Here is an 18,144-nt window from a genome sequence, read left to right as displayed (position 1 = left end):
AAAATACAAATTTTTACAGACAAATGCCAGCTAATAAATGTAAAGGGAATGATATAATTAGAAAAAATTACTGTTGTTTTAATCATCTAATGATTCAGACAATGATCACTGGTGTAAGCTAAAACCATCAAGGGAAAGGTTGCTGGCAAACTGCACATCCACACACTTGCCTAAGTATCAACAACCCCATTAACTGCTGACTGCAGAGGCTACAATGTTACAATGGAAAGAATCAGTCTGTCACCACCTTAACCCAGTGAGATGGGTACTTGTGACACTTACAGTGGGATAAACAAACACATATAATTTGATGATGTGAACAATACCTACAAAGTATTTATGCCAAAAAATGTCTGCACTGAATCTAATATCTTTAGCTTTAACTCCTAGCTTACAAGAAATACAGGGGGGAGAGAACAAGATAAACCACACCATGAGGAAGCGATCAGACAAATCTAGGTGTGACAAGTTTACAAGTCTGTAAGACAAAATGCCCAGTTTCTTCAGGGAGAAGAAAGAAACTTTAGGTTTATAAGACAAAATGAAACACAACACACGGTCCTTGTTTGAATGCTTGTTTCAACAGCCACTATAAAAAACACTTGGGGAGCAAGAAGGAGGGGATATGGGGACATATGTATATGTATAGCTGATTTACTTTGTCATACAGCGGAAACTAACACACCATTGTAAAGCAATTATACTCCAATAAAGATATTAAAAAAAAAACATTTGGGGAAGAAGGGGGTAATTTTCATAAGACTAGGTATTATCAAACGCCAAGGAAAATTATTATTCTTATTGGGTGTGACAATGGTGAAATGGTTATATAGGAAACTGTCCCTAAGTTTTGGAGATGCATTCCTAAGTATTTAGAGGAAAATGTCATGATGACAACTCAAAAACTAAAATAAGCATTTTTTATATAACATGTCCTTAAATGCAAGCCAAGTATTTCATCTCATAATTAAATGAAGAAAGTGTGACCTGTTCCAGTGATGAAGTGTCTACATTGCACCTTCCCTTAAGGATTTTCAAGGGTAATTTTGTTTATATTCAACTTATGCATCATTTGATGACTTTAGGATCTAATCTCTGTATACCATTTGACTTTGCTATAGTTAAGTTTGGGCAATTGTTTCTAAGACATTAGAAAAATAAAAGTTTGTATTTTAGATTATAATTTTAGTAAGAAACCTAATGGATTTAATTAACTGGCACATCAAATCAAGTCTTCAATTAAAAAGTGATTTATGAATATGTACAAAATAGGCATTTGCTTTAACTTAAGTAGGTACTGAATCATCCTTGAAAGCTATCTGAATTTCTTTTACTCACATCAAGCAATGTTCTTAATCTCTGAAGGTTTCTTTCTTTCTTTTCCAGCTCTTCCATCATCTTTTGAGTAGTCAATTTTTCTTTAGAAAGCTTCCCTTGCATAGACTAGAATAAAGAGAATTGCAAAGCATGTTAATGCTTAAAGCAAAATGCAATCAGGTAGGTAACCAGGAATACTGGCTCTGAATACTTTAGATGTTCTGACCTCCCTCACCCCTTGGAAGATGATGCCTTCACTTTTCAATCAACCCATATTACTTCTAGAGTGGATAATTCCAAAGCAGGGGAGGAGGGAGGAAGGAGAAAATATCATCTTTACCAAGACAGTTTTTAATCTGGGTAAAACATGTTAAATCTAATGTTGCTGTTTAACAACTATATTACAAACAGTTCTTATTTTATTGACTTTTGTTTATATATTGGGAGTGTATTAGCAAATCTATACTTTAAAAAAACCCTTTTTCTTATGATTAATAAGGTACAAGATAATAAGATCGTAAGACTATCCCTGTTTTCTATCATTTGAAACAGCTAAACAACCTCTCTCAGTGTATAGTATTCCAAGCTGTGAATATATGTTCAATTCAGGGCAAAGGTCTATTATGGGACTTAGATAAACTAATCTCTCTTAATTCCATTATAAAATTATTCAGACATGATACTATTGTGAGATAATCTTGAGTATACCAAAGCAGAATATAGGATATTTTAAGAGTGCTTGGGTCATTTCAGCTTATAAATCTGACTTTCAGCTACACACCAAAGAACTTGCCATAAACCTTGTACTTATCAGTGATTTTTTTTTCTATCAACTTTTCCCCTTTTAAACCACAAGATCAATAAACATGACTAAAGAAGAAATTTCATTATTTTTTGCTTCAGGTCTATATTTAGTCTCAACTCTGAAAATACTTCAGAATGCTGATGACCTAAATAGCACACAATCTACTGTGAAGGTTTTTTTTTTCCCCTCACATTATCTCTGGATGGAATAAGAGAGGATAGCTGTCACCACGGGTTGAGATAAGACTCTAAATATAAAACAGTTTTCTCAGTAACAGTATTCAACCTTGTTGCTTTTTAATTTCATTTGTCTGCTAAACTCTGTAAAAATACTATATTTAATTACTCAAAAGTTGGATACAAATGAATCAAGTTCTATAACAAGTACATTTTCTTCCAGGGAAAACTTGTTTTACATTCCACAAAGATCAATTCCACAGTACAAAGTCACATGGGCTATCTGAAAATATATATTTTTGGATATTGAAATTCCTTTGTAACTGAATCAAAACCCATTTGATTGAATGATATGTTGGGATTTATTTATCTAGCTAAAAACTCATACTTACTGGCATGACAAGATTATTCGGCCAAAATCTAGAATTCATCCTAAATTTTCTTAAGATTTGTGACTGTTTATTTTATTACAATCGTAGAAGAAAGGCACCACAAATAAACTACTCTAAATCTCATATTTTAACAGTGAAAACAGAACCCAAGAGAGGTATTTTCACAATGTTGTAATATAATTCTTTAGAAGATTATAGTGGTTTTTATTTTTATCATATTGAATGTGACTAATAAGTAGCTAATAAATCTGACTAATACGTTACTGTGTAAGACTAAATTTAAATCAGTGAAGAAAAAGGTAATCTCCATCAGAATACACCAGAAATGTCTGGTAGTACTGCTGTCTGTCATAAGAAGGAAAATTGAATTGGGGAAATACATTAAGCTTAACGTGTTATGTTGGTTAGGTTCAAAGGCACTAATCAAGTAGCCCTTTAATAGAAGAAAGAGTTCACAGACACATTCTAGTAAGACCAAATGCTGTACATCTTATAGGATAATACTAGGTGTGAGTGCTATAGCTGTCTGACAATAACATTTCACCTAAAAGATTAATTACTTCTCTATCCCAAATTGTATGAAAAAGCACGTCTAAAGTTTAAGAAAAAAGCAAGGTGAGCGGAATCTCTACTAAGCTTAGAATGGGATTACTGAAGTTAAAAACGAAATCATTTTTAAATGTCTACAATTTCTCTTTAAATTTCCTGTTTAATAACGATTTTTTTAAAGTCTCAGTTACTAATCCACAGATGTTGATCACAATCATTCTTGCAGTTGAAAGTGGTTTTAAATTCATTTCTTATTTTGATGTAAATATCCAGAAATGCTAACCATTTTTTGGCGCATATACAAACAGCTCCAATGAAGGAAAGCCAAACGTGCCTGACTCAGCGCATTCTATGTACTCCACAAACCCAGTTTAGAAGGAAGTGTTTTGAAAGCCACTGAAGTTAGCAGTTTTACCATAGAAACACAGCAAGCGACCAACCTCACCCCGCCCCACACGCCATACAAGAGTTCCACAAACACATTCCTTCCTACAATCATTCATTTAGCAGAAATTACAGCCAAGCACTATCTGTTCACTGGATGGTACACCAATGAACACAACAGTCAAAACACTTGGTCCTTGTGGAACTTGCACTAGGAGGGAAAAGAGCAAAGAAAATAAACATAATAAATACATAAGTTACGTAGCATCACACACTGGGACTTGCCTCGTGCTTTGGAGAATAAATAGGGCATGGTGAGGCAGGGGGGTTAAAATCTCAAATGGGGTAGAATAAGGGCTCATGGAAAAAGGTGACAGCTGAGTAAAGTCTTGAAGGAGGTGAGAGACTGTGTCCCATAGGTATCTAGAGACTATGTTTCAGTCAGTGCAAAGGCTCTGAGGCGGATGGTTTCTTTTCTGTTTGAGAAAAAGCAAGAGAGCCAGGATGACAGAAAAGAGTAAGAGATCAAGTCAGAGAAGGAAGGCGAGGTGGGGAATTGATTGCATAAGTTCTTCTAAGCCAATGTTACAAACTTTGATTTTTAACTCAGGAAAAAATAAGGAACCACTGAAGGGTACTAAGAAGATATGATGTGATCTGAAATTTGTTTAACAGCTCACTCAGGTTGCTGAGAAAACACTGTGGGCAAGCAAGGGTGGCAGCAGAAAGAAATAATCCAGATAAAGAATGAGGATGCTTGAACTAGGGTGGCACAACAGGGGCACAACAGTGGAGGTCGGGAGAAGGTGCCAGATGCTAGACATATTTTGAAGAAAACAGGATTTGCTCACAAAATGTAAGGCAGAAGAGAAGTCAAGAATAAGTCTTAAGGTTTCCAGACAGAGCAAATGGAAGGGCAGATCTGTCATTAATAGCTGTGGAAAATATGGAAGGTGTAGCAGGTTTATTATTTTTTGGCTTAGGGGAATAAGAAATTCAGTTTTGAACATGTTATGTCTAATACATCAAGTGGTGACATTGAGAAGGCAATTGGATATACAAATTGTAAGATAAGGGGAGCACTTTGACCTGGAGATAAAAAGTAGGGAGTAGTGAGCACACACATTATATTTAAAGCCATAAGACTGGGTAAGATCACCAAGAGAAGTATAAATAGAGAATCCTAGGAAAGAAACAAACCCCTTTTTTGAAAATATGACACTGTGTGTGTGTGTTGTGTGTATTTTAGCAGTATAACTGACCTACAACACTATGTTAATTTGAGGCGCATGACATAGTGATCTGATATTTCTATACAAGACAAAATGATCACCATGATAAATCTAGTTATGATCTGCCACCATACAAAGTTATTACAATATTACTGACTATATTCCCCCCACTGTGCATTTCACTCCTGTGACTCATTTATTTTGTAACTGCAAGTCTGTACCTCTTAATCTTGCTCACTGGAATATGATACAATATTTTTGAAAGTAGTTTACATGTCTTCAAAATAAACCTTAACATAAATATCACAAATGAAACTAAACTTGTCCCTAGATTATAAACTGGAAAAGTTTCTAATAAGGTAATATGTGCAATTTTTATATACTAGTCTACTAACCTGCCTATACATTACAATAGGATTTATGCAACAGACCTTAAATTCATTGTGTCTAGTTAAATCAAACAACAAAAACAACCAAAAAAATCTTAAAAAGCAAGTTCCTCTGAATTCTTTTGATTGTCATTTTATTGTACATATTTCAATTATCTAGAAACAAGGTATAAGTCAGTCACTTTAAGTTTATTGCTGAGAACAGTCGAAAGGCTTCATAGTAACTGTTATGATTTTATTAATACAAGCACGCTATTTTTGCAATAGCATATGTAACTACACATAAAAGGTAAGATAATAGTGCTACTATCATAAGAAATAGCAATCAATAAAGAGCATGCGTACTTAACAAGATAATGGCATTTAGAAATCATTAATAAGAAGACTATATTCTTTTAATAAAATTTAATATTTTTCTCTCAACACCTTTTTAAAAACTAGTTAAGAAAAGTGCATCTCCTACACAAGGCCATCCATTCGTTCAAGACTGGGCGAGATAGCTGTTTTATCTAGTACATAGAAGCCAACACAGAGAGTCAAGGAAAATGAATATGTTCCAAATTTAAGCATAAGATAAAACCACAGAAAAACACCTTAATAAAAGAGAAAAGTGGTTTACCTGATAAACACTTTAAAGTAATGGTCATAAAGATGCTCACCAAGGTAAGGAGAACAACGCAAGAACAAAGTGACAATTTCAACACAGTATAAGGTAGTACCAAATGGAAGTCACAGAGCTGAAGAGTACAGTAACTGAACTGAAAAATACAATAGGGGGTGTTTACCAGCAGACTAGATGAGGCAGAACAAAGGATCAGTACATCTGAAGACAGGGCAGTGAAACTCAGTCAATGAGAGCAGTAAAAAGAAAAAAAGATTGAAGATAGTCTGAGGGACTTATGGGACAACATTAGGCAGACCAACATTCACATTATAGGGGTTCCAGAAGGAGGAGCAAGAAGAGAGAAAGGGACAGAGAACTTAAGTGAAGTAATGGCTGAAAACTTCCATAACCTGGGGAAGGAAACAGACAACCAGATCCAGGAAACTAAGAGTTCCAAAGAAGATGAATCCAAAGAGACCCACTGCAAGGCACATTATAATGAAACTGTCAACAGTTAAAGAGAGAGAATCTTACAAGCAGCAAGAGAAAAACAACTTATTACATGCAAGGGAAAGCCCATGATGCTACCAGCAGATTTTTCAGCAGAAACTTTGCAGGCCAGAAGAATGTGGCACTATATATTCAAAGTGCTGGGGTGGAGGGGAGGGAAAGAACTGCCAACCAATAACATTCCACTTGGAAAGTTGTCCTTCAGAATTGAAGGAGAAATAAAGAGTTTTCCAGACAAGCAACAGCTGAAGGAGTTCATCACCACTAGACTGGCCTCACAAGAAATGTTAAAGGGACTCTTTAAGCTGAAACAAAAGGGTACTAATTAGTAACAGGATAAGGATAAATCTCACTAGTAAAGGTAAATATATTGTAAAATTCAGAATAATCCAATGTTGTAAAGGTGGTAGGTTAATCACTTATAAAGCTACTATGAAGGTTAAAAGGCAAAAGTAGTAGAACTATAACTACAATAATTTGTTAATGGATAGACAAGATAAACTGTGGCATCAAAAATATAAAAAGGGGAGGGTGCTATATCAAACTAAAAAGCTTCTGCACAGCAAAGGAAACCACCAACAAAATGAAAAGGCAACCTACAGAATTGTAGAAAATATTTGCCAATAATGTATCTGATAAGGGGTTAATATCCAAAATATATAAAGAATTTATACAACTCAAGAGCTGAAAAAAAAATCCAATTTAAAATGGGTACAAGTTTAAATAGACATTTTTCCAAAGAAGATATTCAAATGGCCAACAGGCACATGAAAAGTTGCTCAACTTCACTAATCATCAGGGAAATGTACATCAAAACCACAATGAGATCACCTCACACCTGTCAGGGTGGTTATTATCAAAAAGAGATAAGTGTTAGCTAGGATGTAGAGAAAAAGGGAACCCTTCCACTGTTGGTGGAAATGTAAATTGGTGTAGCCACTATGGAGAACAGCCTGGAAGTTCCTCAGGAAACTAAAAACAGAGCTACCATGTGATCCAGCAACTCCAGTTCTGGGAATTTATCCAACGGAAATGAAAACACTAACTTGAAAAGATATGTGCACCCCACTGTTCACTGCAGCATTATCTATAATAGCCAAGACATGGAAGCAACCTCAGTGTCCCTCAATGGACGAATGGATGAGGAAAATGTGATTTTATATAATACACACACACACACACACACACACACACACACAGGAATATTATTCAGCCATAAAAAGAATGAAATCTTGCCACTTGCAACAACATGGATGGAGCTTGAGCACATAATGCTAAGTGAAATAAATTAGACAGAGAAACACATACTGTATGATTTCACTTATATGTGAAATATTAAAAAAAAAAACAACTCAGAGATAACAGAGAACAGATGTGTGGTTGCCAGAGGGGAGGGAGTGGGAGTGGGGAGGGAATGAGCAAAGGGGGTCAAAAGGTATAAACTTCCAGTTTTAAAATAAGTCCTGGGGATGTAATGTACAGCATGGTGGCTATGGTTAACAATACTGTATTGTACATTTGAGTTGCTGAGAGTAGATCTTAAACGTTCTCATCACAAGAAAAAAAATTTACTAAGTAGTGATGGATGTTAATTATTAGACTTACAGTGGTGATCATTTTGCAACATATAAAAATATCAAATCACTATTCTGTACACCTGAAACTAATGTTATAACAGTTTGAAAGAAAGAAAGTATAGAGTTAATGGTAACAAGATAAGATTTTGGAGTCAGACAAAATTAGGTTTTGGGTGCACAGCTTATGTGTTGTATAATCATGGGTAAGTTATCCAACCTTTCTAGGCTCCAAATTCATCAGAAAGATTTTCCAACCTTGTAAAGTACTGTGAAAATTATGTGGTATATATGTAGACAATACCTTTGGATGCCTGCCTATTCACAAATCCCATGAATCATACATAAGTAGTCATATTTGTACTGGGATTCTATATTCTTGGGTTATAGCTCACCGGGTCAGGCTGAATGAACACTTGACCAAACCTGAGGAAGTGAGACCCAAAGTCTATGAGTTAGTCTCTGCAGGTGGCGGGAAATGAACTACAGAACTTCAGGGCTGTGGGACAGCCATGGTCTGCCATATGAGTTAAGGAGGAAAGTAAGTCAGTCTGCAGAGACAGAAAAGAACTGAAACAGAGGGAAATGCGAGCAGCAACAAAGCCTTTTCCTTCCTGAAGCCAGGCTTCATTCCTACCTATGGATTCCACAGATATCTCTGCATTCTTGTAATACAGTATATTCTACTATTTTTGCTTAGGCTAAATTGAATTGGTTCTGTTGCTTACAATCAAAAAGCCTAAATTACTTTTACCTAGTACAAAATACTTATGCAACTAACACTAATTCCTTTCTTCTTATACTAATATTTAAAAGCCCATTTCTTATTTCAAATCACCATGATATCTTAAAATGATATCTTTAAATATCTTATATATATATATATATGATATATATATATGATATAAATGATATCTTTAAATATCTTACAATTTTATTTGTCAACTATACTTCAATAAAGCTGGGGGGAAAAAAGAGCCCATTCCAGGGACTTCCCTGGCAGACCAGTGGACCAGTGCAGGTTCAATCTCTGGTCGGGGAGCTAAGATCCCACATGATGCACAGTGTGGCCCCAAATTAAAAACAACAACAACAACAACAACACAAAACAACAAAAAAGAGCCCGTTCCAAATTCAGCATTATGGGTGAATTTTCTTGTGGAAAAAGGTTTTTTTGTCTCTTTTCACTAGTCATCCCCTAGAAGAGTGCCTAGCCCATGGTAGAAACTCAGTTAACAATTACTAAATGACCTGAATTGGTGAATAAATGACAAAATATGAAAAAGTATTTAACACCTAGTTTTGTTTAAGTAAGAATCTGTGTTTACTCATTCAAAACAGTTACTGAGCCTCTTTTATGCACAAGGCACTGTGCTAAGTGCTGAACTGGATAAGGAATGTTCAAAGACCTTAGTGTACCCATTATAAAGCTCTTGAGGGCTTCTCTGGTGGTGCAGTGGTTGGGAGTCCGCCTGCCGATGCAGGGGACACAGGTTCGTGCCCCGGTCCGGGAAGATCCCACATGCCGCGGAGCGCCTGGGCCCGTGAGCCATGGCCGCTGAGCCTGCGCGTCCGGAGCCTGTGCTCCGCAACGGGAGAGGCCACAACAGTGAGAGGCCCGCGTACCGCAAAAAGCTCTTGAAATAAATGTATCAGAAAAAAAAGGCATTTTATTCATCTCAAGGAGCAAATAATGCCACCACACTGTAGAGTGTAATGTACTAAAAGATTTCACTTTGGAGACAAAATTTCCAAATTGTGCTTCTAGGTAACTGAGCATAAGATGCTTTCCGCAGAAGACTAGTTTCCCAGTGTGCTCCAGTTTAAATATCTTTCATTCCAGGAAAAGACCCTTAAAACAATTCCCTCCCCTAAGGCTTATACAAGGAAGAAATCAGACTAACATCTTTTTTTCTTTTTCTTGGGACTTTTCACTTTGAGACATCCAGGATTAACACCCAAGGCACAAACTCTGAAGTCAGACAGACATGAATTAGAATCTCAGCTGTTGAGACCTTGGGCACACCTTTTAAATCTCAGCAGCTTCAAGTATAAAAATATGCTCTTCCTTACCTTGTAAGATCACTGTTGAGGCTTAGAGATAATAAACATAAACCAGAAAGAACTGCTCCTGTAACAGGTAATATCATCACTAGCATCATCACTGACACGTCTGCATTTGGCAACAGAGGTTCTATTTCTCACTTTGGCCTAAGTGTAGACAAATATTAAACTCCTTTTCCTCATTCTTCCATACTGATAAAAGAGAATTTTCAAAATATCTGTAAAACTAAGGAATATGCAAGCACCATAGAAATTGCAATTTTTTAGGTTTCTGTTTAATAATAATTGAAGATAGTGTACACCTCAAATTCCTTTCTTAACTATCACCTTGTTACCTGATATCATTTTAAAAATAATCTCCCTGAGGGCTCTGCTTTCAGCATGATGGCATGAGGAGCTCCTCAGACCTGCTCCCCAAGGAAACTGGTGAAAAACCATAAAACAACACAGTTAAAGCTTCTGGAAATGGTTCATACAAGCAAATGAAGAAACATATTCAAGAAAAGCTACTAGGGGCTTCCCTGGTGGCGCAGTGGTTGAGAGTCCGCCTGCCAGTGCAGGGGACACGGGTTCGTGCCCCGGTCCGGGAAGATCCCACATGCTGCGCAGCGGCTGGGCCCGTGAGCCATGGCTGCTGAGCCTGCGTGTCTGGAGCCTGTGCTCCGCAACGGGAGAGGCCACAACAGTGAGAGGCCCGCGTACCGCAAAAAAAAAAAAAAAAAGAAAAAGAAAAGCTACTAAAACTCAGAAGAGCTGAAGTCTGTGGTATTTGAAACAAAATCCACTTGATTCCTACCCTCTCACAGCTAAGCAAGATGGAAACTCCAGACTGGAACAGCCAAGAACAGAGGGCTCCCCCTCCCCCAGCTCCTAGTTGGACCGCTGTCTTCCTAGGAAGGGCAGGGCGTCAGCACTTCTCATCTGTAGCTGAAGCTAAGTTCCAGGCAAGTGCAGCCAAAAGGCGGGGGCTCCGTTCTTCAGAGCCCAGGCCGCCTCAAGGGAGGAAGGCTTTACCTGGGGTGTAGCCACGAGAATACTGGGGCCCTGACTGCCCTTGCGTTGGCTTCTGGGGCAGGAGTATCCACTGAAAGAGGCAAGCCGAGAGACCTAGAGCTGCTGCGCACCCTTCCTCCACTAGCACTCAGCTAGAGTCACTCAGAATCTTGACATTGTTCCCACCCACAATGACTAGGCTCAGAGATTTTGCCTGGGGAGAAATAGACCACAGAACAGAGACCGCTGAAGGTCTCCCTAAAGGAACTGAATTCTTTTGCAACAGAGTATAAAGTTCAATCCTAAGGGCACTCTCAAAACAGCGGGAGATTGTGGCAAAGGCAGCTGGGAAGACAGTGTTAGATTCACTGGAGCAACAGGCTCTACTGTAGGCTGGCTAGCTTGCAAGAGAGAAACAGTAAAAGAGACAGCTGGGAAGGACACTCCTGGGAACAGTAAAAATCTCAAACATTAACCCAGGAAGCTAGTCCTTCAAAGGAGCCAGAATGGACCAGTCTAAAGCAATTTATGCCACAGGGCATTGCTGAAAACAGCAGGGTGTTGGCAATTAATGGAGCTCAACAACTGGTGTGGTCAGAGAAAGAGTCACAAAAGACCACAGATTACATTTATACAAAATGTCTAAGAGCAGGCAAATCTATAAATGCAGGAAGTAGATTAGTGATTGCTTATGCTGAGGGGGGCATGGGGTTTAAGAGAGTGACAGCTAAAGGTGTTACTTTTGGAGGTGACAAAAATGCTCTAAAATTGACTGTGGTCTTGGTTCCATACATCTGTGAATATACTAAAAATAACTGAATTGTATATTTATTTTTGGCCACTTGGCTTGCAGGATCTTAGCTCCCCGACCAGGGATCAAACCTGAGCCCCCCGCGTTGGAAGCGTGGAGTCTTAACCACTGGACCACGAGGGAAGTCCCTCTGAATTGTATACTTTATATGGGTGAACTATAGGGTGTGTGAACTATATATCAATAAAACCGTTATTAAAAAATCTGCACAGGGCCTTCCCTGGTGGCGCAGTGGTTGAGAGTCCGCCTGCCGATGCAGGGGACACAGGTTCGTGCCCCGGTCTGGGAGGATCCCACATGCCGCGGAGCGGCTGGGCCGTGGGCCATGGCCGCTGAGCCTGCGCGTCCGGAGCCTGTGCTCTGCAACAGGAGAGGCCACAACAGTGAGAGGCCCGCGTACTGAAAAAAAAAAAAAAAAAAATCTGCACAATATTAAAAAAGCACCACTTGCCTGGGTTCCTTTTCTTCCAGGTCATGATTTTCTCAGGCTTATAAAGCAAGAGCTACCAAAAGAGTTTAAACGTGCCATTACACACCTAAGGTTAGTGTCTCAGAATTAAATCCTTTTTTTAAAACTTAAATCTCAGTCTTTCCAGTCAAGTCCCACTTGTGGTCCCATGAGCAAGCTGAGGATTGTACAATACTTCCTAAAGCCTCTAGGACTAGGACTACTACTGGGCTATAAAGAAGAACTGCCTAGAGAACTTATTAATAATACATTATTTCAAGCTTCACCCCAGAGATACTGACTCATCAGAGTCACAATGGGGTCCAGATATCTGTATTTTAGAAAGCATCCCAAGTACTTTGAATATCCATATAGGTTTGGTGACCACTCATAGCACAGGCTCAAGAATTCTCTTTCATGATTCAAGTGAGCTGACTCCCTTCCTGCAACTTCCCACCTCAGACACAAAGAACTGACTTTTCAAAAGTTAAATCCACCTTTTACATATCTTATTCTAAGATTTTAATTAACAACTATACTGTGCACACAAAAGGCCTATACACTAAAGATTTTTTCTCTTTGTAAGTACAAAGACTAGAGAGAAAGCTTATATTTTAAAAATCTACTTTTCCTTTGATAGAATACATATTTTTGGCTGTTAGGATTTTCAAAAATTAGTATTGATTTCTGATGAGAAATTTTCAGTTTTTCATGCATTATATAAAGCATTTACACATAGGTAAAATTTTTAAAAATTAAAAAACTTTGGGAGGAAAGAACTTCATGTCAGGACACATTACAAAACTAGGATAACATAAAAATTGGAGATAAAATCACACGATAATAATGAAAAACATTAAATCAATATTTATTTAGGTTAAAGAAAAGTTATATTCTGCCTGTATGACATTGTATTGGATTATGATCCATTTTCTCACCATATCTACTGAAAAAACCTGTTTGATGAAAGCTTTAATAAGAGAGATTGCTAAAAATTGGAATAAAATCTTCTGAGGCTGTGGAAACATCTTCTCTTGAAGCGTTATAAATAGGACATACTGTCACAGTTTTGAGATTGGTGGTCCCAACCATGCCATTAAAAGTGAACAGTCTTAAAGACTTTTAAAAGTATCATTCTTACTTTGTAATATTATAATCATTCATTGATAGCTGTCAATTCAGAAAGGCCATTTAAATGCGTAGGTTCTTTTAATGAGAAAACTTTTTAACATGTTAGAGAAAACAAGTAAACATAACAAACTTTTTTACTTTGTATCTCCTCTGCCAAAAGATTAGAATGATAACATAAAGATAGCAGCTCACTGGAAACAAGGTTATATGGGTGAAATGTCCTTTTGAGGGATAAATAGGAAGGAAGGTAATAATGCCCAGTGAAGAACTCATTCACATTCTGACTGTAGCCATGTTTATGGAAATGATGGGAAACATTCTACTGCAAAATGTCTTTTTATAGTATATATATTGACAGAAGAAAAACCTGTAAGAGGAGAAGTCATTTTAGCTACACTGGTTTCGTGGATATAAGGAAAGGCAATATTTCTAAAGGATCAATTACTAATCAAGGTATTCATGCCAGTTAACAATATCATCTTGATGGCTGAACAAAATAGTAGATAAATCTGTGTTTTTATAACACTGAACTCAATTTCAAAATCAGCATATACTGTTACATGAAGTAAAACTTTTTCTATATTCAACAACAAATACAATATAACTAGTAGAAGACTGATTTCTCCCCAAACCTCCAAAGTTGTGAATCAATAAACTTGCCACTGACCTAAACCAGGTAAGTATTTATTTGAGTTCTGGTGCAAGGTAGTAAACTACATGTATTTTATTTTCTTTTTTTAAATTTATTTATTTTATTTATTTAGTTTTGGCTGCATTGGGTCTTCATTGCTGCACGCGGGCTTTCTCTAGTTGCAGCGACCGGGGGCTACTCTTTGTTGTGGTGCACGGGCTTCTCACTGCAGTGGCTTCTCTTGTTGCGAAGCACGGGCTCTAGGTGCGCAAGCTTCAGTAGTTGTGGCTTGTGGGCTTTAGCGCACAGGCTCAGTAGCTGTGGTGCACGGGCTTAGTTGCTCTGCGGCATGTGGATCTTCCTGGACCAGGGCTCGAACCTGTGTCCCCTGCATTGGCAGGCGGATTCTTAACCACTGAGCCACCAGGGAAGTTCAATAGTTGTGTTTTTTTTTTTTTTTTTTTTTTTTTTTGCGGTACGCGGGCCTCTCACTGCTGTGGCCTCACCGCTTGCAGAGCACAGGCTCCGGACGCTCAGGCTCAGCGGCCATGGCTTACGGGCCCAGCCGCTCCGTGGCATGTGGGATCTTCCCGGGCCGGGGCACGAACCCATGTCCCCCGCACTGGCAGGCGGACTCTCAACCACTGCGTCACCAGGGAAGCCCAATAGTTGTATTTTAAATATAGCATTTTCACTCTATAACAATGCCTTATTTTTACTGCCTATAAACTGGACGTAATAAACATGGCAAGGGATTTTATTTTTTGTGTCATAAAATTTAAGCTGTAAGAATAACCTGCATCTACCCAAGGCAATGCAGTACTCTAAATCAGCCAAACGAACTTCGAACAAATTCGATCTTCTCAACAGTGTGCAGGGACATAAAGAAGCAGTGAAACATGAAACTCGAATAATACTAAGTTGGCTTTGTCTACTAAACACCCCAAAATGGAACAACTTCCCAGCACTATGGAGGAACAAAACACGCAAACTACAATGGCAATGACATTTTACAATAAGTTTAATACTATACTAATAGCTAAAATGCATAATTCATGTTAAAATTGGTTGGGAAGTTCTCTGTTGTTCTTAATTATAAAGTATTTTGTGTTATTTTGGCTATGCCAAGGAATTTGAAGTAATATAAAACAGAGTTATAGCATGTTGGAAGGACATCACCATCTACATAGGACTAAGGTTGGCCATTCTTGATGTAAGCAAAAGGAAAAGCTAGGAGCTTTAAATAATCAGTAATTGACAGGAATTGCTCTATTATGTGGTTCAACTTGATGACATGCCCATTGACTATAGTATAAAGCAACAAGAATACTTCTTCAACCCAGAGTGTTCTCTTTAGGATTCTGCAGTTTCCAATGCTAGGTAAATAATTAGTATTCATTTTTTCAGAAGAGGCAATATTCTGAAAATTTCAGGTTTTTACAGATTACGCACTTTTTATATCCATCACAAACCACCAAATAACAAATGAAACAAAAAACCTAGCCTTCTCAACTGTGAGGGCCCCAAAATAACAAGTTTAAACAAGTAATGTTAAGCAAAAAATTTTCTCATTATCTGAGGCATATTTGTCTCCATCTGTAATTTTCAAGATATTTTCAAATAATATCTTGGTAAATACATGGAGTTTAGTTGGCCAGTTATCAACATTTGCTGTCTCTCTCTGTGAGGAAACTATATCCTAGACCTATAAACCTAGATGGTCACAATGGCTAAGAACAAAAAACAAAACAAAACAAAACAAGATAGGCTTTGCTTCCAAAGGTAGACAATAGAATTAATGAGTATACCGTCTGGGCCCAAATATTTGGAAATAAATGTACCTCATTAATTTGACTTCCATTCTGTAATTAATTTGAAGAAATAAAAGAATGTCAACTCAAGCATTTTAAGAACAAAGAATGGAATGGCACATAATTATATATTCTTCTACATATTCATTTATATATAGTCATATCTAAATGTGACTAAAGACTTCGTTAATGTGTAAGAGTAAATTGCATTACGATGCTTCCACAAATGGGGAAAATGCACATTTCAATTAATACAAATATACACTAAACATCTATAATGTGAGAGAGAGTATGCAATAAATCCTACAAATAAACAAATTAAAAACAATAAATCCTACATGTTTTATCCACCAAAATTTCAATGCCAAAGGACAAAGTTGACTGTCCTTAATTTGTATCGCGATAACTTTTATTAGATTTACCTCCTGGATATTGTTACCAAATGAAAGAGAAATTCCTTTCATTGTGGTCTATGATAAGAAGTCAGATAATAATGGCTGAGGGAATCTAACCATCTCGTAATTCGAATGGCTTGCAGAACAACTGAAGGAATACACACTAAAGAGTATAACCTCTGTGAATCAATCCAATAAGACCACACACTTGTTGAATTGGACTAGTGTTTGACTAAACTGATAGATCACTTAATATGGCCAAAAGACAAAGCAGATTGTCCATAAATTCTGACACTCAAACCATTACGTTTTTCTTTTTTACTTCCAGTTTTGAGAATACTCAAATTAGGAGATATAAAAATAATTTATTCAGCAAAATTTGTCCAATGGTTTTCTATCACACAAAGAATAAAATACAAAGACATATACCTCTATGTGATCTGGCCCCAGGCTACTGTCTACCATCAGTCACCTCTCACTATATCTCACAATCACTGTACTCCAGACTAGCAGCCTTCTTGCTTGTCTTAGAGCACACCAGGCACATTCAGGGCACTGGCTGCTCTCTTTGCCTAGAATGTTCTTCCCCTGCTTATCTTCATTCAGAACTATGTTCAAATATTACTTCTTCAGGGAAAACTTCATGACCACTGCATATAATGCAGCATGATCTGTCATTGCCCTCTATCCTCCTCCTTTTTTTTTTTAAATAATAGTACATATCCGTACTTGACATTATGTTTCCATTTTCTCCATCTCACCCCACTAGAATGGCCAGGGACTTGCTTTGTTCACTGATGAATCTCCAGTGCTAAGAACAGTGCCTGGCATATATGCAGGGGCTCGGTAAATATCTGGCAAATCAATAAAAGAATGAAAATCCACTTAATCTACAAATTTTGGTTTATATTTTGGGCCAGATACCCTAAGCTCTAGATACAGACACAAATATGCAAAGTGTCATACTTTGATAATACAGAAAAATAATATATAGAATTATTAGGAGGGAGAGTGCTCTTGCTGAGTTACAATGGACTAAAAACAGTTAATTGTCTTTAATTTTAGATCACTGATGACCTTAACCAAATGTGTTCTCAGTAGTAGAGATAGACTGCACCCAATTGAAAAGCGGAGAGGTAAGGAATAGAGAAGAATAATTTTCACAGTTTTTGAAGAACTGATTTACCAAGTATCATTTTCATTCTAAAGAACTGAAAGATTAATATTAAAGAATTTGCAATGTCACCTCAAGTGTTATTAATATGTTCATACAAAAACATATATGCTTTGATATTTTTTAGATATGCAATTACTAAGAGTAAATCAGCATACAGCTAAATTAAAATAAGCACAAAGTATTCCTTACCTGAATTTCTAAAATCATTCTGTCAATCTCATCTTGTTGGCGGTCTATTATCTACAACATAGGAAATATATCAGTCTGAATCAATTTTTTTTTTCCATTGCTTTTTTGGAAGTACCAAATTTCAAGAAAACAAAAGCACAGGGAATTATGAATTTATTTTTTTAAATCAAAGTGTGTGTGGGTTTTTTTTTAACAAAAGTATTCATACAAAGTATCCTTTAAACAGCCGTATGATTTGGATCACACATATGTAAAACTGTAAACGTCTTACTCTAGCTCTTGATAAAACTTTAATCTTTACAATTTATAAAAATAAGTTTGAGACAGATTTTGAATAATTTAGGATGGAAAAAGATATCCTTTTGTTTTTGCTAAGAAATAATATAACTTTAGTTTGGCTTTTATTTAAATTTAAATTAAAGTTACTTAAACTGCTATTTTCTTTCCTAATAAAAACATTCAAACTAAAAATTCCATAAGCTATTAAATATTAGCAAAACTATAAATCAAATAAACTAGATAAATTATATATCTATGCACGTATCCATATAGTATAGATTTC

General features: G+C 36.9%; 1 protein-coding gene across 1 annotated transcript in view; it reads right to left on the bottom strand.

Annotated features, from left to right (window-relative positions):
* CEP85L (centrosomal protein 85L) overlaps positions 1–18,144 on the bottom strand; it is a 151,760-nt gene that overhangs the window by 5,790 nt on the left and 127,826 nt on the right. Inside the window, exons 10-11 of the mRNA XM_082855459.1 lie at positions 17,583–17,633; positions 1,339–1,443 (exon numbers count right to left, since the gene is read on the bottom strand). Of these exons, the coding sequence (XP_082711585.1) occupies positions 1,339–1,443; positions 17,583–17,633 (156 nt within the window). The remainder of the gene's footprint in view (positions 1–1,338; positions 1,444–17,582; positions 17,634–18,144) is intronic.

The sequence above is a fragment of the Leucopleurus acutus genome (genome assembly GCF_964270905.1).
Source record: "Leucopleurus acutus genome assembly, chromosome: 15".
Classification (NCBI taxonomy): Eukaryota; Metazoa; Chordata; class Mammalia; order Artiodactyla; family Delphinidae; genus Leucopleurus; species Leucopleurus acutus.
The sequence above is the reverse complement of the archived record's forward strand: the minus strand, read 5'-3'. Positions and strand labels throughout refer to the sequence as shown.